Source organism: Ambystoma mexicanum, chromosome 3p, assembly GCF_040938575.1.
Source record: "Ambystoma mexicanum isolate Mex_15411 chromosome 3p, UKY_AmexF1_1, whole genome shotgun sequence".
Lineage (NCBI taxonomy): Eukaryota > Metazoa > Chordata > Amphibia > Caudata > Ambystomatidae > Ambystoma > Ambystoma mexicanum.
In genome coordinates, this window is record NC_090925.1 from 907831880 (window position 1) to 907859581 (window position 27702).

The 27702-nt window shown below is 48.6% G+C and overlaps 1 protein-coding gene across 12 annotated transcripts in view; it reads left to right on the forward strand.

The window, feature by feature from the left end:
• The window catches only part of ATXN2L (ataxin 2 like), a 1584242-nt gene that overhangs the window by 1462644 nt on the left and 93896 nt on the right, over positions 1-27702 (forward strand). For all 12 annotated transcript variants that reach the window (XM_069652163.1, XM_069652162.1, XM_069652157.1 and 9 more), the window contains one exon: positions 7481-7664. In XM_069652163.1, coding sequence (XP_069508264.1) covers positions 7481-7664 — 184 coding nt within the window. The remainder of the gene's footprint in view (positions 1-7480; positions 7665-27702) is intronic.

Here is a 27702-nt window from a genome sequence, read left to right on the forward strand (position 1 = left end):
AAAAGCCTCACCTTTTATGCAGGTTTCTCCCATTCATTCCAGCCTAGCTGTCAGTCACCCAGCAGGGTGGCTGTCCTTGCCGGACAGCCAGCTGGCCGATCACCTAAGAGTCCATTCTTGTCTCTTAGGAGACTAAGCACAGGGAGTCTCGGGCACTTCCCTCGCTTCCTGCCCACGCCAGACACCCTGGAGTCAGAGGCGGCCTTCACTTGTGAATCCTGCCAAAGACAAAGCAAAGAAAGGGACCAAACCTGGTTTGGCGCACAGAGTAAATCCCAAGAAGGACCTTTCCACAAACAAATGATGAAAAATGATGACTGGGGCCATTTTGACAAAAATGGCACCCTTGGATGCTTTAGTGAAGCTGCGATCGCAGCCTGCGGTAAAAGCACACCACAGTAGTTAAAAGTAAACCACTGCCACCAGCCGTTCATTGAGGAAAGGGTAACATAACATTGGTACATGCACAGTAGAGAAAGGGAATACTAAGTAACCCCTCCAGCACCCTATTGTAAGATAGTGTGTGCTGGATCTAGAATGTTACAAAACCAAGTAAAGTCAATTTCACTTTACTGCTTTTGGAAACAGTAGTTTATCCACGAGAAGGTATTTAAACCTGGGGGAAATCTGGAGGACTTCCCTGTGCCACTGCACTGAAGGTGCTGTGTGACACAATGTAAAAGATGATGCCTATGGAGTTTCAGACTCCACAACCAAAAGAAACCATGTTCTCCAGGTTAAAAATCAAAGTCCTCAAAAATCCAACAAAGTTGCTGGGGGTATCTAAGGTAGAGAGGAATTAGCACATTTCTGAGAATTCTCCCTAACAGGAACAAAATATGTAACACTTCAGAACACACTCTCTTTCTCTAAATCAGATGATGCCCATTGGGGATGGCACACACACTTCTTACACCTTCAGGTGACTTAAATAGCTAGGACACTGTGGACATTGATTTATCACTGGTACATTTAGAGCAATACTGAGTTTGGTGCAAAGGTTTAGACAAGGGAATAAAACAAAGGTTAACACATACTTCATAAAACTGGTAAGTACTTTTTCAACCCGCCAATGCAAAGTAAATTAACCCTTTCCTGGAGGAAAGGTAAAAACGCAGTCCGAGGTCAGAAGAGTGTTTCAGGGAGCCAGGACAGCCAATGTTAGTTGAGCAAAGTCTAGGGGAGCTAAATATCTTTGCAGGTAAGTAAGTCTTGCACAATGTTTTTAGTAAAGTTTGTAGAAATAAAATCACTTGAAGGGCCACAAGCTGGGAGGCTTGTGCGGGGCAAAGCAGCTGTAAGCATCCCTGCAAGATTATCCATGAATAGTCTCAACTGAGAGCAAGTAAGGCTACACCACAAGAGTTAAGTCCTCTTAACTTTACAGTACCTTTTGGTTAGAAGAAATGGTACCAGCTGGCTTCTGTTCCTGAACAACTCTTTAGATCCTGGTGTTCTGGGCCTCAGTGGTAGGGACAAGAGGGAGGACGTCTGGGGACTCCTCCACTGCAATGGGAAGGTTGGCGGCAGCAATGGGCAAACTTCAGTTCAGCACCACTTCGCGGTTTCGGCTCCTCGCGTCTGATGGCAAATAGCAAAACTGCGGTTCTCGGATACCACTTCAGACTTTCCTTGCATCTGGGGTCCAGCACTATGTTGAGGTGGCTCAGGATTGGTCAGACCTGCTTCAGGGAAGTCCAGAGGAGTTCCTGGCGCTCGGGTCCGACATAAAAGCGATCCATTCAATTTGGCGTTCCTCTCCCTGGCACTTGGGTTCCAGTAGAAGCAGCAATGGAAGTACAGCCAGCTCTGAGAGGATGTCCAAACCAGTTCACTTTGGGGTTGATTGGTCCCACCAACTCAAGGGGAGAAGCCGTCCTTGCAGGGGCTTCTCTGTCGATACAAATTTGGAGTTTCAGCACAGCAGCAGGGCTTCAGTGGACAAACCAACAGTCCAGGAGTTGCAACAGGCGTCCTCTTAAAGTTCTTCTTCGGTTACTTCGTCCAGTGGTCGACTCTGCCTTCCTAACCAAAAGACTCGCCTTTTATTCAGTTCTCGTCCATTAATTCCAGCCTGGCTGTCAGTCACCCAGCAAGGGTGGCTGTCCTTGCTGGATAGTCAGCTGGACAATCACTACAGAGTTCATTTGTGTCTCCTAGGAGACCAAGAATAGTGAGTTTCAGGCACCTGCCTCACTTCCTGCCTACCCCAGACACCCTGGAGACAGAGGCGAGCTTCACTTGTGAATCCCGCCAAAGGCAAAGCGAACAATCGGACCAAACCTGGTTTGACGTGCAGTGTAAATCTCAAGAAGCACCTTTGCACAAAGAAATTGCAAAAAAAGACCGGGCCAGCTTGACAAAAATGGCACCCTTGGGTGCTTTACTGCAGCTGCAAACGCAGTCCGCTGTAAATGCACACCATGGTAGTTCAAACAAAACCACTGCCACCAGCAATTCAGTGCAAAAAGGGTAACATAAAAAATGTTACACAAGAAGCTAGACAAAGGGGATATTAGGTAACCCCTCCAGCGCCAGATAGTGTGTACTTGGTCTAGAAAGTTACAATGGTAAGTATAGTCAATTTCACTTTATTACTCTTGGAAACAGTAGTTTATCCAAGAGAAGGTATTTAAATCTTGGGGAAATCTGAAAGACTTCCTTGTGCCGCTGCACTGAAGGTGCTGTGTGACACAATGTAAAAGATGCCTATGGAGTTTCAGACTCCACAACCAAAAGAAACGCAGAGGTAAAAATCACATTCAAATACATGAGTGGGGAAAAAGGGTCTCACTCAGGTTAAAAAAATCAAGTCCTCAAAATCCAGCAACATTGCTGGGGGTCTCTAAGGTGGAGTGAATTAGCACATTTCTGAGAATTCTCCATAGCATGCTCTTGGAAACAGTTATCCAAGTGAAGGTATTTAAAACTAAGGGAAATCTGAAACACTTCCCTGTGCCACTACACTGAAGATGCTGTGTGTCACAATGCAAAGATTGTGCCTATGGAGTTTGTCAGACTCCAAAGTCACAAGAAACGGAGTCCAAATCACAGAACAATACATGAGAGAGTGTGAAAAGGGTCTCTCTCTCTCCAGGTTAGAGATAAAAAAAAAGTCCTAAAGTCCAGCAAAAAGAGCTGGGGGTCTCTAAGTTAGAGAGGAATTGGCACATTTCTGAAAATTCTCCTTAACAAAAAGAATAAAGCTGTCGTTTTTACGGGAGTTTGAGTAAAAAGGCCTGGTAGAACGCTTATCTGGTGGCCTGTTTATAATTGAGTGTAATATCACCTGCTTTTTTTATTTCCTATTGTCTGTTTTAGACCTAATCATTTTTGTGTACTTAAACGTCTAAGTTGAATTATTGTGTGCTTCACTGTGTGGATTCATTGTGGAACTGTAACTCCACTCATACTCTACTGAGAATAGCCTTGACTGCTCTCCACGCTTACCTTCATTGCATTTTGGCTAGCATTTGAGTTCCCCAGGCCAGATTCTAGAAATCCATCTTAACAGTAAGTACAGCTGTTTGAAAAGATTTCTCTTTTTGCAACTTTCCACTCTGTACTTTTGATTGGCCATCATTTTTTTTCCTTTTGTTTTTTGCACTATTTTTTTTAACCTGTTCTGACTTTTTGAAGCAAAGTAAAGCCTTCAGCTACACTTCCCCTGCTTTTTTCTAATAGTTATGGGGAAACTCATCAGTCCTTCAGACAATCATTATTGGATGACTGTGTCCATTTTCAGTTCTTGCACCTATTAACATTTCACACAATGCCTTACAGTGCAATTGGGATACCTTTTTATCACCCTAGATTTTTTACTCCTGGGATTTTTGGTTACTTTTATTTGTGCCTAAAGACAAGCTGGTGGCGGCAGATACATTTAACCTTTTTTGCATTATTTTTGCAGTGCACATTTGCACTTACCGCATCTTTCTACTAAATTTGGCTAGTGCCGTGAGATTTCTGCTTACTTTTTTGGCCATAATGATATTTTGCCTTCCACACTTGCCAGGTCAGGAAACACTTGTACGGTCATGCACTAGCCTGGAAAAGCTGCTGCTTTCACGGGCTAGTGATGGCTTTGTGTGTTTTGCACCCAGGAACGTGGTGGGACTGTCTAGTCCCAATGCACATCCATGGTGCTTGAACGTCTAGGTGTGGGGCATGAGTGAAACCCAGAGTGGTCCCTGATTTGACCACTGGTGGCTATCTGGTGCAGATCCTTACCATTGGTGGGCTTGAACTTTATTTCAGCTCAGATTTTGAATAAGTGGACCTCTGCAGCCATTTATTTAGATCATTGTTGGATCCAAGAATACCTTGAAAAAACACAGCCTCAACCGAAGAAGACTCCTGAAGTGGCTCAGCAACCCTTCCTGCGTCCAGCCAGGTGACGCTCTGTATGACTACCTGATCTCTGACCCAGAGCAGTGCTTCAACCCCTGGACCAGTGGGGCCAACTAGTCTTGACGCCTTCTCGAGGATCCTGCCCTTCTGAGCTTTCGAAAGTGTCCTTGGACTGCCCGGTGGACTGACCAGCTCTCTCGTGTGCTACCTCACCAGAAGCGTTGCTTTCCATCTTCAATCCCTGAACTTTAGTGGTTGCCAGCTCGTACCACAAGTTGCGTTTATTAGGGGCTTTTACAAAAGTACACCTAGGGAAGGACTAGAGAAGACTCGCACTTGGGACACAGGGCTCCAACGTTTAGTATAAACTTTAACCATAAAAGTATGTTGCTAGCAATGGCTGAGCAGCCAGGCTTATCTTAAGGCAAACAGGGTTGTAGGTGGTACAAATAACTTTGAGCATACACATAGGCCCAAAGAAACACTGACCCACTAAAGTTGTATACAAATAATGGTTTATTTTATATATACAATAAGGTAAAGTTAAAAGCTAAGTGCTATAACACACAACCAATGCATTATTCACAGTAAGTAAACCATGTTGCAATACGTTTTAGAATGGCAGTATGCAATTCAAAGGTAAATAAAATACATTTGTAATAACTATTTCAAGTAAAATAAATGAAACAAAACCAACGCAATAATCTCACAGAGGCCAACACTTTAGAAGTCCATCTCTAAATTGTTGAGAGTGTCCCAGAGTCATTTTGGTGGTCAAAACAGGTAAGGCTCAACTGTAGAATGTTTCAGAGAAAGTCTTCTGTAGCAAGTGACTTCTTTGTTGGAAAAAGAGTCAGGGACTTTGGAGAAGTCTCCCTGTAGGCTCACAGATGTTGGGCCTGAGCGATCATGTTTAGACAAACTTCCAAACACGAATCAGCACTCCAGCAGCACAGGAGCAGCAAAGCAACTCTAGGTAAATTCTACCAGGAGTTTCATAGTACCTTCGGATTAAAGAGTTTTTTTCAGCTCGATGCCCCTATGATGCAGCAGACCCAGTCACTGGATTATTGGTCAGGCAGATGAAAAAAGGGACACTGGAGTGGATTTCGAAGCAGCAGTCAAGCGAAGAGGCTTCAGCAAAGGCTTCTTCGCAGTTGTGTAATTTTGGCAACTTTTCGAAAGCTCCAGTGAAGATAGATTACCACCCGGCTGATTCGTGATGCTTTCTTGGTCCTACACTCTGGTGAGGGAACTTTAATGAGTAGAATCTTGCCAATGTTTCAAGAGGATTTGATCTTTGGGAGACTATGCACTGCACACTGGCCAAAGGTTCTATAGTATTGGCAGTTTGCAGCCCATGAAGGTCACAGCTTGTCATGCGATGGCTTAAAATGCAGGTTGTCTCAAGAGTGATTGGTCGCACCAGTCTAAAGGGGACAGTCGGACCCACCCCCCCGCCCCCCAACCTAGGACGGCAAAAGGACCAAGAAAGGGACAAGCAAAAGATACATGGTGAAGAAAGAAAATACAGCCACCATTTTGGGCCATTGGTGACCCTTCTGTGCATCACCACGTCTGCAAGAACAGCCTGGGAGTAAACATTACACACAAGTAGCTAGGATAAAACCAGTGCCACTAGCCATTCAGATTTGCCTGTCGGTGTAACCAAAATGTTACAGGAACAGTGAGAAAGGGAATACACATATGTTGGAGTGTACTGATCTCACAATATAGACGTTTGGAAGAATACTAAATATCCCCCTGCCTGTGGGAACATAGGTTCTCACAAGGAAAATAACAGAAAATAAAAAAGGGATGCCCAACGGGCCCATAGCCACTTTGCAAAGGCAATGCTGTGTGAAGTAAAAATCAAAAGACAGATTACATAAACTTGGAGGAAAGTATTATTCCAAGAGAGTTAAAAAAAAGAAATACACAGTATCCCAAAAGATGGGATAAAAGAATGAGTGTGTAAAAAGGTTCCCATGCAGGGGAATAGACCAAAAATCTAGAAGTCCAGCAAAATGTGCTGGAGTACTCGTATGTGGACGAGATGGTTTATAAAAATGAAAATCTACCCTAGCAGCTTTCTCCCCAAATTTCATCATCCTAACATCAAGGGATCCTGTAACTGCAATTGGAAGGACACCTGGTGTGGCCTTCAGTGTTTCTTACATTTCTTAATCGTGGGAGGGCGCATCTTACTGTTGCACCCCTCCAGAAGAATCCTTGAACCTGCAGCTCCTGGGCACCATTCCCTTGAATCAACAGCGACCCCAGACAATGCATCAAGACACTCATGGATCTGCCCCCACCTCCTACCCTGTCCTCCACAGGATAACCTTGGGAACAAGTCACTTTGTCACCTGCATTCCATTCTACTCATCATTTGGTTGTTGAACCATGTTACAGTAATTGAAATATAAGAACACATTTACTTACATTTACAAAAATTGTTGAAGAACTTGTTGAACTATCACCAACACATGTGAATTGTAACTTACCTGCAGAGACTCCCTTCTCGATAGAAGTATTGTAGGTCCTGTGACTTTTGGACAGGGCCCTGTTCTTCTTGGGGTTAGGACTGCTTAAGTTGGGGAATTAACTTGTGACTAGGTTCTATCATTTTGCTGCATTTAATCTCTTACCTGTTTGATGAATAAGTTACTTTTAATTAATTTATGAACCTGTGGTGACTATAGATTTATATTGTAGAGTATTGTGTGATAATACTACCTGTTTCATTTTTTGGTGTGTCCAAATGCCCATAATAACTGTTTTATACATACTTTCTAAATTGAATTATTGTGTCCCATACTGGGTGGCCTAATTGAGGGCTCCTGACCCTACTGGTTCCCTCCTGAGAATAAACCTGGATTGCCCTACATTGCTATCCGGTTTGGGTTTTGTCTAACCTCTGAGTTCTCAGTACACTATAGCTAAGGTGGCCTCCTAGAATCTGTCCATCAGACCAGATTCTAGAAATCCATCTTAACAAAAAACAGTTAAAATAAAATCTGTATACCCAATGTGCAGGGGTTGGGGTGTCTGCGCTCACGCAAGTGAAGAACTTCAGGCCTTTTGAGCCATTGTCCTTCTCCCATCTGAAATGTTTTCTCTCCTGCAGGCGCATGTGCAATCCGGTCTATCGGGAGCCCCTCCACCGCATCCAGGTGCTACACATCCTACCCAAGTTATGCTTCTACATCCATCTCAACCACATGGGGGGCCTTCTCAATCTCAGCAGAGTGGAGTAACAAGTCTGTCCACCTCCACCCCATCACCTTACACGTATTTAGGACATCACCAAGGTTGGTAACCAGACACAGCTCTTGATGGATCGAGAACTTGTTAATTGAAGGAGGAGAAAAGAATATAAAATGAGTGGCAAAAGTGTCAAAGCTAAATGGGAATATCCTAAAGTCTGCTCTGTTAACATAGTGTTGCACAAAATTTGGTTGAGGGCGAGATCGAGTCATGTATATTTTATGTTCTTTGGCTTATTAGCTGGGTAGTCAGTAATTCCTTGATCCTGGCTCTCCCAGTGCATGTGTTTTTGATTTACTTACATTCCGCATGCTTCCATCTAGTTGTTTCTCAAAATTGGAAGCTGTTTTACTCTTAAGTTTGAGAAAATAGCCTTTGCCTTGGGCATGCCTGTAATCAGCCCCACACTTGTTTCCTATCCACCCACAGTGCAACTGAAAATATTAAGCGGAGGGTCTGAGTTGGCACCCCTGTCATTTTACTTTTCTCCCTCATATTTCTCTTTTTGGCATCTCCCACCTCCATGCTACCAACTCTAATCCTAGTGCCCATCAATGATGCAAATAACATGTTCCCTGGATGCTGTATGTTCCTCACAGTAAGAGCTATAAATGTCCCTTTATCATCTTGTGCAAGTATCTGTGCATAGCTGGCTGTCCTGCTGCTTGGCGACGGATGTGAATCAGTGTCCCAGAGCATTACTGTACTCCAGGGATAAGTCTAGCAACTATCCCGTTAAGGTCTTTTTTCCAGACCTTTTCTTATGAAAAATGTATGATACAGGTGTGACCATATATTTAATTGTGGGTCGATCAGCCTGCTATTTTCAGGGACTGCTCAGCAATAGATCAGATAAAACCAATATGACAGTCTCAATCCATTGTTGAATCCACTTTTGGACAGTTTGCCTGGCTGATTGTGCTAGTGAAGAGTTTCTCTTTTGCACCTTTCCCTCCATTGATTTCAATGGGGCACAATTCTTTTTGCTTCTTTTTAGAACCAGTCTTGACTTTTTGAAGGAAAGCAAAGCTTTCAGCTTCGGTTCTGTTTTGCTCATTGCTATGGGCAAATGGGCTAGCCCCTAAGACAGTCAGTACTGAGAAATGTTGTTTCTCTTTTGGGATTCCTGTCTGATGTCTATTGCACACAGCACCTTCCAGCGTAATGTGGATACTTATACTTTGTATCCTTCTGACCTTTGTTATTATTGGGTTTTGGTCATATATATATTTCTCATGTTTGTTAATCTGCTTAGAATCACATGCTGTGCATAGGTCCGACATCCAGTGGTCACTGCGGAGTATTGCATTTTGTTTTTCGTAGTCGAAAAGGGGACGTCGACAAGGCGTGTCTGTAACACTATCCCTATAGTGACGTGTGTAGTACCCACAATCCCTCACGCGTCGAGGTCCCTCAGATTGTTTTTTTCCGCCCAGCTAATGGTCGCCTTTACGCGGAGCTCCTCGAGAGACATTGCAGATTTCATCTCCTCGACCTTTGGTCGTTTTCCTATATTAATATAGAACATATCGATCCCCCCCTCGACGCTGTTGTGAAGCTTTCTCCGCCGAGCAAGATCTTCGACGGAGGGGACGAGCGGAGGAGATCCTTCGGCGTTGCCGAACACGTGGCCTGGCCTCGCAGGCCAAACACAGTAGGGAGAGTGGGGGTCGTGGGACATCTCTAATTCTTTTCTGAGAATGCCTTTCCTTTTCCCCTTCCTTTCCCTTGGGGTGGTTATCACGTTTTATTGCCTCGGCTATGGAGAGGACACCCTTTAGGTTTTGCCCGCTTTGCAAGGGCAAGTTTACTTGGAAGGACAAGCATTCACGGTGTAACCGCTGCTTGCCCCTCCATCACAAGGAGGAAGGTTGCACGGCTTGTCGGCTTCTTAAGCCGAAGACTCTAAAAGACCGTAGGGTCAAAAGGTGGGCGGCCTACGCTATATCAAAGGCCGACGCTCCACCCACTGTCGCTACCTCCGACAGTGACGAGGAACGTGATACCACGACCTCCGCTACGGAAGTCGTAAACCCCTCTAGGGAGCGCACACGCGCTTCGTCGTCGGTCCCCGGCCCCGACGGGCTCGGCTCACGCCCTGCTTATGGGGATGAACACCCCGGCGACACTGACGCACACAAGACCACACATAAACACACAACCCATGGCTCTTCTTTGCCAAGGGCAAAGAGCATCAGCGCCCAAGGAGACGCAGGTTTCACCGGCGGCCTCCTCGGACCGTTCGGGTTTGAAGCCCCTCTCGCAGCCGCGACCAGCGACTGGGCTTTCGGCAAATAAGGGCGCCGCCCCCAAATCATCGGCCGGAGCGCATCAGCAGAAAGCGCATACCGCCGTAGAGCGTTCGACACCCATAACGTCGAAACCACAGCTCTCCGCTGACAAACGAGTTGCTGAGAGCTTGGCGAGGATCGTGGTAGCCGACGCCCACAAGCGTACGCCGAAAGAAGCGTCGAGCGTTACGCAAAGGTCGAAAGACACGCCGAAAACATAGGGACAATCTCCTTCAGTCGAAGGGATTTCCAGCACACCTGAAGGCTTTTCGGAGGGCGATGGGACACTTTCCTCGACGTTATGGGAGAGGTCGAGCCGTTTTCAGCTACAAGACACCAATTTTCCCCCGCTAGACCGCTCAGGGGTACCCCATGAAACCATGGAGAGGCTCCATCTATGCATGGAAAGAATGGAGAGGTTTATGAATGCCCAAAACCCTCCCACTCCAAAGAGAATAAGAGAAGGGCCTCAGGAGGACCCCAGGGCCAAAATTCCAAGATTAGGCAATCCCCACCAGGACACAGCCTCAGACTTCCACAGTGTGTATGACCTCACTGGGGAAGAACATTATTTTGAGGAAGAGGTAGAGGATGAGTTTATGGACGAGGACCAGGAGGAAGGTCTGGAAGGCAGCCCAGACTTGGTAGGGGAAGGCTTCGGAGAAAATCCAGAAGAAGGACCTTCTCATCCCCTGGCAATCACCATCTATATATTCCGACACTGATGGCCTGAACCTAAATCCTCCTGACATCTCACCTGGTAGAAACACGTCTCCCATTGACGATCAACCCACATTTAATGCCCTGTTGCGTAAAGCAGCAGCACACTTCGAACTGGACACTGGGGAGCTCTCCCCTGAATTAGACTTTGTAGAAAGGGTAATTAAGGAGAAACCCCCAGTTAGTCAGACAATTCCCCTCCTTGCTTCTGTGAGGAGAAGAATCATCCCTTTGCTGTCCACACCCGCACTAATCAGAGGGGTCAATCCTAGAATTGAAAAACTTTTCACTCCTTCACCCTCAGACCCGCTGTACATCAGGGGACATTCCATTCCAGATTCCCTGGTAGTAACCAACACAAGAAAGAGGGCAGGGGTACCACTTTCCACCAGTGAGGCACCACCTGACAAGGAGGGCAAGCGGTTATATGCCCTTGCAAAAAGAGTTACATCCTCGGCCGCCTTTTCGGCAAGAATTGCCAACAACAATTCTTTGCTCGCTAGCTATGCGGACGCGCAGTGGGCCAAACTGCGCAAAGACGCCGAAGAAGCGCCGGAACCATTACGTACACGCCTGCTTTCAACTATTGCCGAAGGAACCCAGGTCAACCAGAGTATTGTAAAGAGCTCTCTGGATGCGGCAGAAACTGCGGGACGTTCCCTAGTTCAGGGAATAATCCTAAAACGACACGTATGGCTGCGCAACTCAGGGTTCAAACCGGAGACACAGGCGTCTTTAATAAACAAACCTGTTGAAGACTCTAACCTCTTCGGGAAAGCGGTGGATGAGGCTTTGGAGATGGCTAAAAAAGAGTTCGATACTATCAAAACTCTGGACCAAATCTCTAAGCCCTCTACCAGGCGCGGCTATGGCAACAAACGCTTTTTTCGTGGCCAACGCCAACAACAAAACCAGCAGCAACAGTACCCTGCCACCAATTTCCAGACCAATCGTGGCCAGTACAGCCAAAGAGGACAGCGCCGGGGCAAAGGAAGAGGGCGAGGGTCCACCCCCAGAGGTTCCCAAGCCCCTAACAACACCAAGTGACGCGAAGATTCGCGTCCCCTCCCATGCAACACCGATCGGGGGCCGGATAACATCCTTTCTTCCAGCATGGGAGGGTATAACGTCAGACCGCTGGGTACTTTCCACCGTAGCCCACGGATACTGCATCGAATTCAACAGTTCCCCAACATACAAATCCCCGAGGGGACGACGCATGTCACCGGAACATCTTGCCATCCTTCTACAAGAAGTACAACAACTGCTGGAAAAAGGAGCCATAGAGGTTGTGCCGCTAGCTCAGGTAACGGAAGGTATTTATTCAGTGTACTTCCTTGTACCCAAAAAGGATCTAACCATGCGCCCTGTATTAGATCTGTGCCCAGCGAACAAGTTCATCAAACCCCAAAAGTTTCGTATAGTGACCTTACAGGAAGTGATCCCACTGCTTTCACAGGGAGATTACATGACAACATTGGACATGAAAGATGCATACTTTCATATTTTAATGTTGCCAGCGCACAGAAAATACCTCCGGTTCATGATAGAGGGCAAACACTACCAGTTCAGAGTGCTACCCTTCGGCATAGCATCAGCACCGAGGGTATTCACGAAGGTACTGGCAGTGGCAGCGGCCCACCTGCGCAGGTTGTCCATCCCAGTTTACCCTTACCTCGACGACTGGCTCATAACAGGGGATTCTTACGAAACATGCTTCTCCAATACCCAAAAGACTGTAGACCTTTTGTTCCAGTTGGGCTTCTCCATCAACGAAAAGAAGTCCAGCCTAGACCCCAGCCAAGTCAAACAATTCCTAGGGGCTCTAATTCAAACAAAGGACGGCCTCGTCTTCCCCTCCAAAGAGAGGGTCCAAAACATGTTGTTTCAGATCCCTCAATATGTGACCGGTCGAGAGGTGACTGTACGCAAACAATGCGCTTGCTAGGGATGATGGCGTTGTGTATTTATTTGGTACCTCACGCGCGCCTGCGCATGCGCCCAATGCAAGAGTGGCTCAACAGCCAGTGGTGTCAGGCCAGCGGACTATGGGACGACCTAGTGGTAGTCTCGCAGGCCTTAGTTCTCTCGCTACGGTGGTGGACAAAGGAAAACCTGGAAAAAGGGGAAACCCTTTGCCACACCCGCGGCGGAAGCCACTCTAACCACAGACTCATCCCTCACAGGATGGGGGGCTCACCTATCCCATCAAACTGCTCACGGCGAGTGGACTCCGAACGTAGCATCCAAACACATCAATCTTCTGGAGCTACTAGCGGTGTTCAAGGCGCTAAAAGCCTTCAAGGAACACCTACAAGGCAGGACAGTGATGGTCCTTACAGACAGCACCACAGCCATGTATTAAATCAACAAGCAGGGGGGAACCCACTCTCCAGGACTGTCCAAACTGGCCCAAAACATATGGAAGTGGGCTCTCAAACAGAATATGTTCCTTCTGTCACAACATGTACCAGGGGAACTCAATCTGCTGGCAGACAAACTCAGCAGAGATTTCCCCCTGCCCGAAGAGTACGAATGGCGACTGCACGAAGACATCGTCTTCGACGTCTTCACGCAATGGGGGTTCCCAGAAATAGACCTGTTCGCAACCCTGGAGAACTCACAATGCCAAAGTTACGCCTCCAGGTACCCCCAAAACAAATCCAAGGGGAACGGTCTGTCGATTCAATGGTCAGGGAGATTTGTTTACGCTTTTCCCCCCCCGACTCCCCTTCTCAACAAGTTAGTGCACAAGATGCACCAGGAACAAGTAACCATGATACTGGTGGCCCCAATGTGGGCCCGACAGCCATGGTTCGCCCACTTGATGGAGATGTCTCTATCTCCCCCAGTGAAACTCCCCTGCCCGTACAACATGCTGTCACAAGACAGGGGCAGGACTCTGCATCCATGCCCCCAGAACATGAATTTAGCAGCCTGGCTCCTGAGATCATAGAATTTGGACATCTACAGCTCCTGCAGAGATGCATGGACATCCTCAGGGAAGCCAGAAAACCTAAGACTCGCCACTGCTATTCTAGCAAATGGAAGAGATTTGTCATTTGGTGCAGAGGAAAGAGCATCAACCCAATTGACTGCTCTCCCACACATATTATTCTATACCTGACCCACTTATTGGATTCAGGTCTGGTGTTCAATTCCATTAAAGTCCACCTAGCGGCACTTTCTGCATACACCACTTCCCAACTCAAGTGTCGTGGTGGAAGATCCCTGTTATAAAGGCCTTCATGGAGGGAGTAAAGAGAATACACCCCCCGATAGCTGACCCAGCTCCCGGATGGGACCTTAACGTGGTACTTACCAAACTCATGGGCTCACCATTTGAACCCATGCACAAAGCATCTCTTAAAGACCTCACTCTTAAGACTGCTTTTCTAATAGCTATCACCTCCATCAGGAGAGTAAGTGAACTACAGGCTCTTTCTGTTCTAGACCCCTTTGTTACAGTTCACAAAGATAAAGTGGTTCTACGCACTCACCCAAGGTTTGCTCCAAAATTCATCTCAAAATTCCACGTAAACCAGTCTATAGAACTACCAGCGTTCTTTCAAAATCCTTCCAACTTGGGAGAGAGGACTCTGCACACACTAGATGTCCGCAGAGCGGTCATGTTCTACATGGAAAGAACCAGACCACTGAGGAAGACTAATCAGTTCTTCGTCTTGGTGGCAGCAGGGAGAGAAGGGGATGCAGTTTCAAAGTCCACTATTTCTAGATGGATTGTTCAATGCATCACTCTCTGCTATACTCTTGCTAAGAGAGAACTGCCCTTTAGGCCAAGAGCACATTCTACTCGAGGCACGGGGGCGTCCATAGCATTCATTGCAAATGTTCCCCTTGAGTCCATCTGCAAAGCGGCTACCTGGAGTTCTGTGCACACCTTTACAAAACACTACTGTCTAGATGCACACTCTAGATCTGACTCCCAGGTGGGACAGGCAGCATTAAGACATCTTTTCTCTACTGTTCCTTCTCATAACCCACCACCAACTCCGGGTACTGCTCGCTAGTCTATGCACAGCATGTGATTCTAAGCAGATTAACAAACATCAGAAGGCAATGCATTACTTACCGTAAAAGCATTTCTGATAGTTGTATCTGCTTAGATTCACATGCGCCCACCCTTCCTCCCCGCTTGGATGGAAGGAACATAGACATCTTTCTATAATTCTCTCTTTTCTGTACTCACTCACGTCTAGAAGGCTCCCTCAGGGCAGAAAAATACAAACTGAGGGACCTCGACGCGTGAGGGATTGTGGGTACTACACACGTCACTATAGGGATAGTGTTACAGACACGCCTTGTCGACGTCCCCTTTTCGACTACGAAAAACAAAATGCAATACTCTGCAGTGACCGCTGGATGTCGGACCTATGCACAGCATGTGAATCTAAGCAGATACAACCATCAGAAATGCTTTTACGGTAAGTAATGCATTGTCATATATATATATATATATATATATATTTCTGATGCTTGTTAATCTGCTTAGAATCACATGCTGTGCATATGGTCCGACATCCAGTGGTAACCGCAGAGTATTGCATCTCGTCTTTCTGGGACTGAAAGGGGACGTCGGCATAGGCGTGTCTGTAACACTATCCCTATCGTGACGTGTGTAGTACCCAAAATCCCTCACGCGCCGAGGTCCCTCAGATTCTTTTTTTCCACCCAGATAACTGGTCGCCCTACAGCGGAGCTCTTACTAGAGACATTGTTTATCTTTACCAAATTTTCGGTTTATGCCCCTTTAAGTCACTTCGCCTAATAAGAACATCTTCGACGAAGACTACGGAGGAATAGTCTACGGCTGTGGTCTTGGGGCCTAAGATCCGGTGGCCGGATTTCCACGTGGTTGGGCCCTCTGGCAGACCTATACAGTAGGGAGAGTGGGTTCAGGGTGGTCATATTGTTGTTATGTCTTTCCTCCTTTCTACTTCTTTCCCTTTCGGTCTGGTCATCCTTCCCTTTTGCTATGGAAAGGACTCCTTTTAGATTCTGCCCTAAGTGTAGGGTCAGATATCCTTGGAAGGATGAGCACAGGACGTGTAACGCCTTTCTCCCCCTAGAGCACGACGAAAAGCGGTGTTCGGCGTGCAAGCTCCTTAAGCCTAAAACCCTTAAGGATCGCCGTGTAAAGCGGTGGGCCACGTACGGCATGTCACGCGTGGAGCCTCCCTCCCCTACCACAACACCAGCCGAAAGTGACAGGGGTACTTCAGATGTTATAGACCTTGAGGTGGACACTTCTATGTCCGCCACGCCCGTCCCCGACCCTTCCAGGCTCGACGCTGGTCTTGCTACAGGGACTACACCCGGCGACAAGGGCGTACATAAACATCGCACTAAACACACAACCCCTAGGCCATCTTCGACGCCTTCGTCGAAAAAGGCGAAAGTGCCAACGGGTCAGTCGAAAATTTAGCCTGTTCCCTCGGATCGTGTAGATCCAAAGCCTTCCCCGCATCCGCAAAAGCGCATGACGACTGGGCAAACAAAAATTAATAAGGCCGCTACTCCCCCAATCTACACGCGCCGAAGTTTTGGAGTCTGAAACTTCACCGATTTCCAAGGCCTCAATAGGCCCGAAAGTTACGACTAGGCCTCTACCTGGCACTCTGACCGCTAGGCCTTCTGGTGCTGTGGATGGCGTTTCGGCTACCGCTACATCATCGGAGGCTTTGTCTCACGACAATTCGGTTACTATCCGGAAGAGCATCGGTAGGATCGCAACGGCGGTGGGCCTTATCCCGGTCCCGCAGAAAGTTATGGGCCAGGCTGCGGAAACCTTCTTGACGGACTTGGGCCGCGATTCCGATGACTTACGTGGATAGTCAAGAGCCTCTCTCAGACACCCTGAGAAGTTCCTCTCGACGCCAAAGGGCAGAGCACGTTGTTTCACCCAACCTAGGCCCTTTTGGGTCCTCGAAATGGACTACTGAAAAGTTTGAGGGGATGTATCGATCGGCTGGAGCAGATTATCAGTTCTGCTGACCAGCCTCTGCCGAAAAAGACTCGGGTAGGACCCTAACCTTCAAATACAAGAGGTTCAGCCTCACATTTTCCAACAGGAAGACGTGGGCCACATGGACACATACAGGGACATCTATACTCCTTTCTCGAAAATTATGAAGATCAACTGGAGACGACGGAGAACTGGGAGGAAACCCAGCAAGGACAGGATAGGATCCTTGGTCACATCAAGATCAGGACTCTGATATTTTGGTCATCGATTCTCCTACTTCCACCCCGGCTCGCCAGGGCTCCCCTGTGGATGACCAAATGGCTTTCAACACCATGTTGAAAAAGCAGCAGAATTCTTCAAAATTGCCACTCAAGAGGCTTTGCCTGAGCAGGATTTTGTGGAGGACATTATTAAGGAAAAACCTCCTGGCAAGTCAATCCATTCCCCTCCTTAACTCTGTTAAGTGGCGGATAGCTCCATCTTTAGTCACACCTGCCCAGACAAGGGCCGTGAACCCGAGAGTCAAAAAATGATTTCGTCCTTCCACCTCTGACCCTCTATATATCAAAGGGCATGCCATCCCGGACTCACTGGTGGTGACCACTACTCGTAAGAGGGCAGGGGTACCCCTTGCCACTGGAGAATCACCTCCAGACAAGGAGTCTAAAAGATTGTATGCCCTAGGCAAATGTGTCACGTCAGCAGCTGCATATACCATTCGGGTTTCTAATAACACTACGCTATTAGCAAGCTATGCCGATGCCCAATGGAACCTGCTCCAAGAAGGCCTTCAGGAGGTCCCGGAACCGGCCAGGACCAAGCTTCTCGCCATTGTTGCGGAAGGAAAACTGGTTAACCAGAATGTGGTTAAAAACATCCTGGATACTGCAGAAACATCTGGCAGATCCCTTGCACAAGGGACTCTTGTGAAGCGACACGCATGGCTGCGTACATCGGAATTTAGACCTGAAACTCAGGCCTCCCTCATTAATATGCCCATCGAAGAGTCAAACCTCTTTGGGAAAGCAGTTGATGAAGCATTGGAGACCGCCAAGAAGCAGCATGACACCTTAAAGTCTCTGCAACAAATTACACAAAAACCCTCTTCCGAGAGGGGTAATAACTCTCTGCGGTCCTTTCGAGGACAAGCTCGTGCCGGTCAAAACAACTATGGTACGGGCAGCTTCAACCATAACCAAACATCTGGAAGCCCCTCTTACTATCCCTCAAGGGGTCAGAAACGGAGAAAAGGTAGAGGCAGAGGCCCCAATCCCAGAGGAGCCACAGCCTTGGGTCAGAAATGACCACCAAGTCCAGGTCCCCTCCCATGCCTCCCCGGTCGGGGGGCGATTAACATCTTTCCTCAAGGCATGGGAGGGGATAACTTCCGACCATTGGGTCTTAAAGACGGTCGCCCACGGTTATTGCGTGGAATTCTCCCGACCTCCATAGTTGAGACCGCCGTGCTCACGGCGCCTTTCACCGGACCATCTAAACATCCTGATTCAAGAGATGGAAGCAGTGCTGGGAAAGGACGCCATAGAAGCCGTCCCTATTCTTCAGGTAAACAAGGGTATTTATTCAGTGTACTTCCTTGTACCCAAAAAGGATCTCAGCATGCGACCTGTTCTAGAACTTGTTCGCTGGGCACAGAGGTTTCGCATGGTAACACTACAAGAAATGATCCCATTGTTGAAACAGGAGGACTTCATGGCAACATTGGTTATGAAAGATGCATACTTTCATATTTCAATGTTGCCAGCACACATAAAATACCTAAGGTTCATGATCCAGGACAAACACTACCAGTTCAAAGTACTCCCCTTCGGCATCCCCTCCGCGCCAAGGGTGTTTACCAAAGTCCTGGCAGTGGCAGCAGCACACCTGCGCAGACTATCAGTCCCAGTTTACCCTTACTTCGACAACTGGCTCATTACGGGGGACTCGTTCAACGCTTGTTTTTCGAACACCCAAAAAACAGTAGATCTCCTCTTCAGCCTGGGCTTTTCAATCAACGAAAAGAAGTCCAGCCTAGTCCCCAGCTAAGTAAAACAATTTCTGGGGGCACTAATTCGGACGGAAGGCGGTCTTGCCTTCTCCTCCAGCGAGAGGGTTCAGAACATGCTCTCTGATTCCTCAATATGTAGCCAGTCGAGAGGTGACGGTACGCAAAGCCATGAGGTTGCTAGGGATGATGGCGTCATGTATATACTTCCCCACGCGCGGCTGCGCATGCGTCCCATGCAAGAGTGGCTCAACATCCAGTTGGGCTCAGGCTAGTGGACAATGGGAAGATCTGGTAGTTGTCTTGCCAGCCCTCATTCTCTCTCTGCAGTGGTGGTCGAGGGAAAACCTCCTGAAGGGGAAAACCTTCACCACTCCTGCAGTGGAAGCCACTCTCACGACGGACGCATCTCTCACGGGGCGGGGGGGGGGGCTTACCTGCTTCAGCAGACAGCACACGGAGTGTGGTCCCCTCAAGTAGCATCCAATCATATAAACCTACTGGAGCTATTAGCAGTGTTCAAAGCATTGAAAGCCTTTCAGGTACAACTGCAAGGGAAGACAGTGCTTATCTTAACCAACAGCACTACAGCAACGTATTACCTGAACAAACAGGGGGGCACTCACTCTCCAAGGCTATCCAAGCTGTCCCAAAACATTTGGATATGGGCTCTCAAACACAAGATGTTTTTGTTGTCCCAACATGTTCCAGGGGAACTCAATCTTCTAGCAGATGTACTCAGCAGAGATTTTCCTCTGCCAGAAGAATACGAATGGCGACTGCACAAAGACATTTTATCCAGCGTCTTCGCAGAATGGGGGTTCCCACAGATCGACCTGTTCACTACTCAAGAGAACGCCCAATGCTGTTACACCCCCACCATCGCCGCATCACACTCCCCAGTGTCTGCCCGTGCCTCTTCAGTCTCCCGCGTTAACAAGGACAGTTGGGGAGCTCTATGTAAGGCCAGAAAGAGGGACAAGAAAGTGGTTGCTCTTCATAAGGGACTACGGCGCCGTCAAGCACCTTTTTTCTCACGGTGGCAGCTGCCATGGAGAATAGCTGCAACAAACTACATTTCCCAGAAAACCTGCCATGGGTTGTAGTTCCCGGCATTAATACGGGAGTCTCGTTTTCGATTGTCCCGCCTCCTTGTTGTATTTAAACCACAGCGGTTTTCAGAACGCCGCTTCTGTTTATAGTTACAACCGGCATTTTCTGAAGTGCTACTTCTGTACCTTAATTCTGGAAGTCTCCTGTTTTCTCTGTGTACCGATCTTGCCTGCACAACGACTTCTAATTCCTGATCCTGTCTTGGTTTTGTTTGCTGACCGTCCGTGTACCAGACCTTTTGCCTGCTCCTGGACCCCTGGTTTAAGACTTTGCTACCGCTACTTCCTGTATGAATACCATCTCTCACTTGGCCACGGACTCTTGAATCCTTTCCTCATAGTGCTTGCGTTCTTCTGGGGAATAACACTGGTAAGAAAAATTCTTCATTTTGGAATCCTGTCTTCATCGAACTGTTACTTCATCGTGCATTTTGGAACGCTTTGCTGTGGTGCACCATCCAGAAACCAGTGCGACCCTCGTTCCGTCCGGGGATAGCTACCCTACTAACCTTCCTTTTTTTTTGTTTTATACTTTCGTTATTGCCCAGGATTCCCTGCACTACTCTTACCTCCACCTGTGGTAAAGTATAATTCCTTGATTACCATAATTGGGCAGTTTTCACATTTAGGTAGTATCTAAAGTCTCTTCTGCTTTATAGGTTGCTCCAGGTCCTTTTTTGTGGCTTAAGTGGAACTCACTCAGGTACTCTATTAAGGGTAATAGTCTTGGGGAAAGCCAGGGTGGTTGAATCGGTCCCCTTGTCTGTATAGTTCAGCAGGTGGTCGTATCAGTTTAAAGAGTTCATTCCCTCACAGAGAGGAGGCTCGGGTGGAGGCTCCAACCCGAACTCTTCAAGCAAATTCCCAGCACAAGAGGACCGGTCTGTTTTTACACACTCTCCATACCGGTGAGTAACAAATGCCAAGACTACGCCTCCAGGTACCCCCACAACCGGTCCAAGGGGAACAGTCTCTGGATAACTTGGTCGGGGAAATGTGTCTACGCTTCCCCCCCCCCCCCCCCGACTCCCATTCTCAACAAGATGGTGCACAAGATGCACCAGGAACCAGTTACCATGATACTAGTGGCCTCCATGTGGGCCCGCCAAACCTGGTTCGCCCCTGATGGAAATGTCCCTCTCCCCACCCGTCAAGCTGCCCTGCCCGTACAACATGTTGCCTCAAGACAGGGGGGAAACCCTACACCCGTGCCCCCAAACCCTGAACTTAGCAGCCTGGCTCCTGAGATCATAGAGTTTGGACACCTGCAACTCCCTCAGAGGTGCATGGACATACTCAGGGAAGCAAGGAAACCTAATGCACGTTAGTGCTATGCTAGCAAGTGGAAACGTTTTGTCATCTGGTGCAATTCCAAGGGTGCCAATCCTATCGATTGCTCACCCTCACACATTGTGTTGTATCTAACCTACCTGTTGGACTCTGGGTTAGTCTTTAATTCCCTAAAGTTTCATCTATCTGCTTTGTCAGCCTACACCACATCACAGCAAAAGGTATCGTGGTGGAAGATACCGGTGATTAAAGCCTTTAAGGAAGGAGTTAAGAGGATTTATCCTCCCATCTCTCACCCAGCCCCTGGATGGGATCTGAATGTGGTTTTAACCAGGCTCATGGGAGCTCCTTTCGAGCCTATGCATAAAGCAAGTCTAAAAGATCTGACTTATAAAACAGCCTTCCTAGTGGCTATCACTTCCATCAGAATGGTTAGCGAACTACAGGCTCTTTCTGTTTTAGACCCCTTTGTTACAGTCCACAAAGATAAGGTAGTTCTGCGCACACATCCCAGGTTTGCGCCTACATTTATTTCGACGTTCCATGTGAACCAGTCAATCGAGCTACCCACTTTCTTCCAGAACCCTACTAACATGGCCGAAAGAAGCCTTCACACACTAGAGCTATCTCAAGGTGGATTCTCAAATGCATCACACTATGTTACACTCTTGCGAAGAGAGAACTGCCCTTCAAGCCTAGAGCATATTCTACTCAAGGCACTGGCGCATCACATAGCATTCATTGCAAATGTTCCTCTGGAGTCCATTTTCAAAGCGGCAACCTGGAGTTCTGAACACACATTTACAAAACACTATACACTATACCTTTACAAAGCCCAATGAAACGCAGCCTCCCCGTGTCATTTGGTTAGTGTTGGTAAAGGACCAAGATGTGTGTCGGAAGCGGCTGAAACGCTTGTTTGCGTAATCAGTGCGGCTTGACACATTGTGAGTGTGTGTGCGTGGTCCTCTCTGGGACCTGGGTCCTTTCCTCGAACCAGTTCCTCCACACCGCGGTTTTAAGTTGGTGTACGGATGGTGGAGGAAAGAGAGCTACGAGAACCGCGAGCTGTGGCTGGGATAGTTACGCGATCTCCAGCGCTGCAAGCCGAGTTGAGAATAGAGGGCGGATCGCGGAGTAGCAGTGGCAGAGAGTTGAAAGTAGAGAAGAGCAAGTTACACTGCATCCAGGCTCTATTGTCTACTGTATAGTTAACGGCCTGCCTCTTCTCTTCCTTTTCTCCCCCTCCCCCTTACCTTCCTTCCCCCCCACCTTTACCCCCCACTTTCCTTTCTCTCCTCCCTCCCTTACCCTCTTTCCCCCTCCTCTCCCCCCACTTTTACCCCCACTTTCCTTTCTCCTATTTCCCCTCCCCTCCCTTTCTCTTCTTACGACTTGTAATGAAGTCAAAGACACTAAAATATGCCGGGAAAGGCATCAAGCCGAAATAAAATGGCCCCCACACGGGGAAAGAAACTGTATGGGCTACGCTCGAATAAAGGAGCACCTACTGACACGGGAAATAAGACCCCCATTACAAAATGGGGATACAAAAGAGCCTGGAGCAAAACTGGTGGTCCCTCAAAAAGGCCCACTGGACGCATATTTCCCCAGTATACCTACGGAAGGAGGGGCCATGACTGGATCAAAAAAAGGTAACACATCGCAACTAGAAGGAGAAGGCAGCTATCTCCCATTAGATCTAGATAATAACTCCCTCTTAAAATTATATTATGCTCTGCAGGAGCCTTTGGGAACACAAGAGGGGAAACGAACTGCGGTAATGGCATCGGCGCACCCTGTAAACAACGACAATGTACCAGATATAATGGAGGGGGAAGGGGCCATGCCACCTATGCTGGAGGATCTAGCAGAAGTCCAAATTCCAGGGGATAAAGAGCACCCCATTCTTGTGTCGGCCTCACATTCATCTTGTTGCTTCCCCTAAGCATCTCGATTATCTGCCAGTCCTAATATGGTATTTGAATCAGCAGATTCGATACATGAATCTGAACCATCGGCGTACAGCACCCATGAGACCTCACAAACTGGAAATGCAACTCTCAATTTTGCTGTTAAAATATTATTAAAACTGTGGTACGATTCATGGGGACCAAAAAGCTCAGGGGAGGGTGATACTTGCCCTCCATAAACTTTTGAGTACATCTAACAAAACCCCCAATATCCCCTATATTGATTTGAGGGGAATCCCGGCTATTGGCATGCCACAAAATAGATGGGATAGGGTAACCCCAGCCCCGATTATGGATAAGGAAACGACGACTGAGGAAGAATGTAGGCCCCTGTTAGTGGGGGTGGGGGTGCCGGAAAATGGGGCCCCTCTATCCAGGAAGCACAACAGACAAGAAATGTGTGGAAAAAGCTAACAATCTACCTCCCCGTAATTCTACTCCTCTGCCTCCAGCTAAAAACCTGTCCAAGAAATAACGTAAACTGGCAGCCAGAAAGAAAAGATCGGCCCAAACGGTGGGTACCTTAACGAGCTGGCTAATGGACGAACAGCCGGGACACATTAGCCAGCAATCGTAAACCTAAATGACTGCCTGCACTGAAGCAGGTACTGCCACGCATAATTTGGTATCAATACCTAGGCAGGAGACTGAGGTACCCCACCACACCCCCCTCTCTAACGTCCTCTACGGGGGGTGGTGGGCCTCGGGTGCCAGGTAAAATAGATACCAAAAACGTGACGATATCGCCGATGGAGGGTGGAAAAACAGGCATTCAATTAAATCGATCTTCAATATTTACCCTCTTTTCGAAAATACCATCTTTACGAATATTAAATTCCAGTGATGTTGATTTCGTGGAACCATCACGAATAAAGGGAGTGAAACACACAATACACTGTTTTCTGCCCGAAACAGCCTACATGAGGGCAAATCGGGCGTCTCTGGAACATTTGGGTTATGTATTAGACGTGCCCTTATCTATCGAAGTGAGGGTGGAAATGTGTCAAGAATATTCCTGTACCTCTAGTACCGCCGCAATAGCTACAACAAAATCTGCACAAAGACTTAGTGATGAGCAAGGATGGGAGTGGCTACAAGGAAAGTTTGCCCAGAAAAAAAAGAGGATGAACTTCGACCCTTACCAGCTGGAACACTAGGGGATTCAGCCATTGGCTGAATGAGGGAGCCTCCCGCAACCTCCTATTGTCCGCTGATATATTTCTATTGCAGGAAACCTGGGTAACTTTTGAATTTGAGCTTGATGGCTATATAACTTATCAATCTATGACAAAAAGGGGAGAAAGGGGAAGACCGAAAGGGGGTCTTCTTATGTGTCAAATCCTCATATAACCCTAAATTGATCCACCAGGATAGCCCGGGGGGGAAATGTTCTAGTGATTCAGATAAGCCCGCCAGGTGGTTGGGCAGGGGTTAATGAAATTCTGATTGTCAACATATACGACCCCCCCTGGTGAACAGTCTACGGAAACAATAGGGGACAAACTTAACACATTGCTTACCACCTGGTGTAATGGGGAAAAAGTGCCAGCTGTTATACTCTGTGGAGATCTGAACGCTAAGTACCATGATTTAGAGGGATGTGGGAACTACCGTTACGTACAGAATATGAGTAATATGCCCCTGATTAAGAGTAACATCAAAGGGAGATTATGGTTGGATATGTTAAAGGAATGGAATTTGACCATACTAAACGGTCGTACAAGGGGGGATATACCGGGGAAAGAATCTTGGGCAGTTGGAAAAAAGTGTGCCGTGCTTGATTATATGGCTGTATCAGAGTTTATTTTGACTTCTGTCATGCAACTAAATATTAAGTTGAATTACTATAGTGATCACGGAACCCTTACGCTGTGTGTGGAGGGTTGTGGGGACATGGTTGTTGATGGTACCTAACCATGCTGGTAACAAGATCAGATGGACCCAGCGAAATATTGATAAAATGAATGCTATCTCCTTCCCCAACCATACGAATATTAAACAACTGATGTGGGGAAAGAGTCCTGAGGCAATCGAATGTTGGATTACATACTTAACTCATTCACCTTTCAAAGGTAGCCCTACCCCGGGGATAAGCTGGAAGAGGGGGGGCACTCTTGCATTTGATACAAAGAGACCAGAAACGTGCTATGCGCCAAGCCTTAAGAGCACATGGGACAGCAAAAGCTGATGGCTCTTTCAATCTTGAGACCCTTGAGGTAAACGAAAATATCGTAGTGGCTAAGAAGTTATCGACAGACACAAGAAAAACCCAATGGCAGAAGTTTGCAGAAGCTCTATGTAGCAAAAATAGCCGCATAATTTGGCAAATACTGGCCCAGGCAGGGGGAGAACAGAAGCTGACGATCTTAAATCCCATTGCGGTGGAAAAATGGGTTGAATATATCTCTAAAAAATTCTATAGAGGAAATGAGATTGATACACATAGTTTGCCTGGGGTAAAGAGCTGGCCTCTCCCCCTTAGCTATAAGATTATAAAACAGACCATAATGAATCTAAAAGCCTCAAATGCCCCAGGTCCAAATGGACTAGCTAATGCTGTATTGAAAAAGGACCCGCATAACTGGGCGCAGATATTGCTCACGTTGTACTCTAGAATGTGTAGATCCTGCCAAATCCCATCCTCCTGGAAAAAAATCTGTGCTTATACCAGTATATAAAAAGGGACAGCAAGTCACCACAAGGGAGCGCACAGGCAGTGGCTGCCTGTATGCAGAGCTCCGCCAAAGCCAGGACGGCAAAGGAGATTGAGCCCCAGCCACCCCGCCCCCCCATCCCCGAGACCCCCCAGGTGGACAGAATCAGCCAGACCGGCTGGTGTCCCCCCAGGGCCTCCCCCGCTCGAAAGAACGAGGCTCAGGGACCCCTGTGGGGCTGAGATCAAGCACTGCGGCCTGCACGGGGAGAAGTGCTGGAGTGTTACACGGCCGTGACGCCGCTAGTGGAGCCGCGGCCTGCTGGAGCCCAAGGGACGTGCGGGGGAAGCCGGGCCCCTCTCCCCCCTCAGCCAGCTCATCGCACACGTCGGAGGGGGCCCGGCGAGCAGTCAACAGCACCGGTGAGCCCGGAGCGGGACGCAGGACATTCCCCCCCGCCCCACACCCGACCCTCTAGCGGGAGAGACTTGTCCCAGGAGCGCGGACCAGTGGTTGGCAACGCCGCGGGGCCCAGGAACTGCCACCCTGGGCATTGGAACGGTGGGAGCCAGGTAACATCGCCCCTCGGCTCCCGTGGCAGACGCGGGTCGGCGACTTCGCTGGCCCGGCGGAGACAGACGCCGCCGTGATGGGCCTCTGCACGGCCCAGGGAGACTGCCCTGACCCTGCCCCAGAACTCCCCCCACAAGATCACGTGGACCATCGGGGGGCCCCGCAGAGCGGACGGCCCCCCACCACGGAGTCTGACTGGGAGGGGGCACCTCCCCCCCGTAAGGCCCAGGAGGACACAGGGCCTGCATAAACAATACGGACAGACAGAGGGGCAGTGGCATATTACCCCGAAAAGTAGGTGGTGGCGGGGTGGCGCTGTGGAGCAGCCCAAGATGGCTGCTTAACCTTTCAGCTCCGTGCGGCCTCGGCCTTCATCTGCTCCCATCTGCGTTTCCCGATGTTGTGAAGGACTATAAGCTGGCCGAGTTGCTCCTGCCACTGCACTGGACATTTTGTGCGATTTTGGTCTCGATCGGCCCACCTGGGACCTGGCTGGCGGCCCTGTCAGATTTAGGCCTAGCATTCCATCCGGCTCCAGCGGTTGCCTAACATCCGGCCCTCCCGCCTGGCCTGCCTGTCTCCTGGGTCCCCTCCCCGCTCCCACTGCCCACCGCTCTGTGAAATCGAGGCGGGTGCCTGGGGGTCCTGCTGCGGACGCCGCTACACCGTGGATGCCACCTGCTGCGTCAGTGATCATTGAGACCCCCCAGCGCCGACGACACGGAGGATCCCATCGTCCCGCTACCGCGAACCAGGTGAGCGGGGGCTGAAGCGGTGGGCGTCGAGACCTCTGCCCACTATCTGCAATACTACGGGCCTGTACTGTCATAAAGAAGCGGCCCTCATCGTACTGCCTGCCCACCTTTCCGCTGACAGTATCGCCGCCTCTGCCCGCGGCCCCCTGAGAAAGATCCCGCTGGCAACCACACGCAACCTGTACACATAAGGGGGCCGTGATTACTCGCCATCACAGCCTTGCGGCTCCACCGCTAACTCTCTGCTATCCACGGCTGCCTCTAACCGCCTACCGCCACCGAAGGGCACTGCATTTGAGCCTGCTGGTCCTGGCCCATCCCAGCTCTCCATCTTACCCATAAGCAGGCCCTCACTGCAACCGTGCCCACCACAACGACAATGCCTAGCAGAAATAAGGTGGGGGCCCAAGGAAGCACAATGGACAAATACACTAAAGCGGTCCCTCGAGATGACCCAGTCAGCACGTCATCGCCACAGGACGAGCCAGATTGAACCCAGCACCGCGCGGTCGAGGTACCTGACCTCACCCTACTAATGGAATCCATGGCTAAAAACGTTGCCTGCTTCCATGAAATATTAGACGACATCAATGCTAACGTCGCCTCGCTTAAGGCTCGAGTGGACCAGGCAGGATCGAGGATCACCGAAGCTGAAAATAGGATCTCCGGGAACGAAGATAGCATCACCGTGCTCCAGGACACTGTGGCCTCCCTAACGCGGGA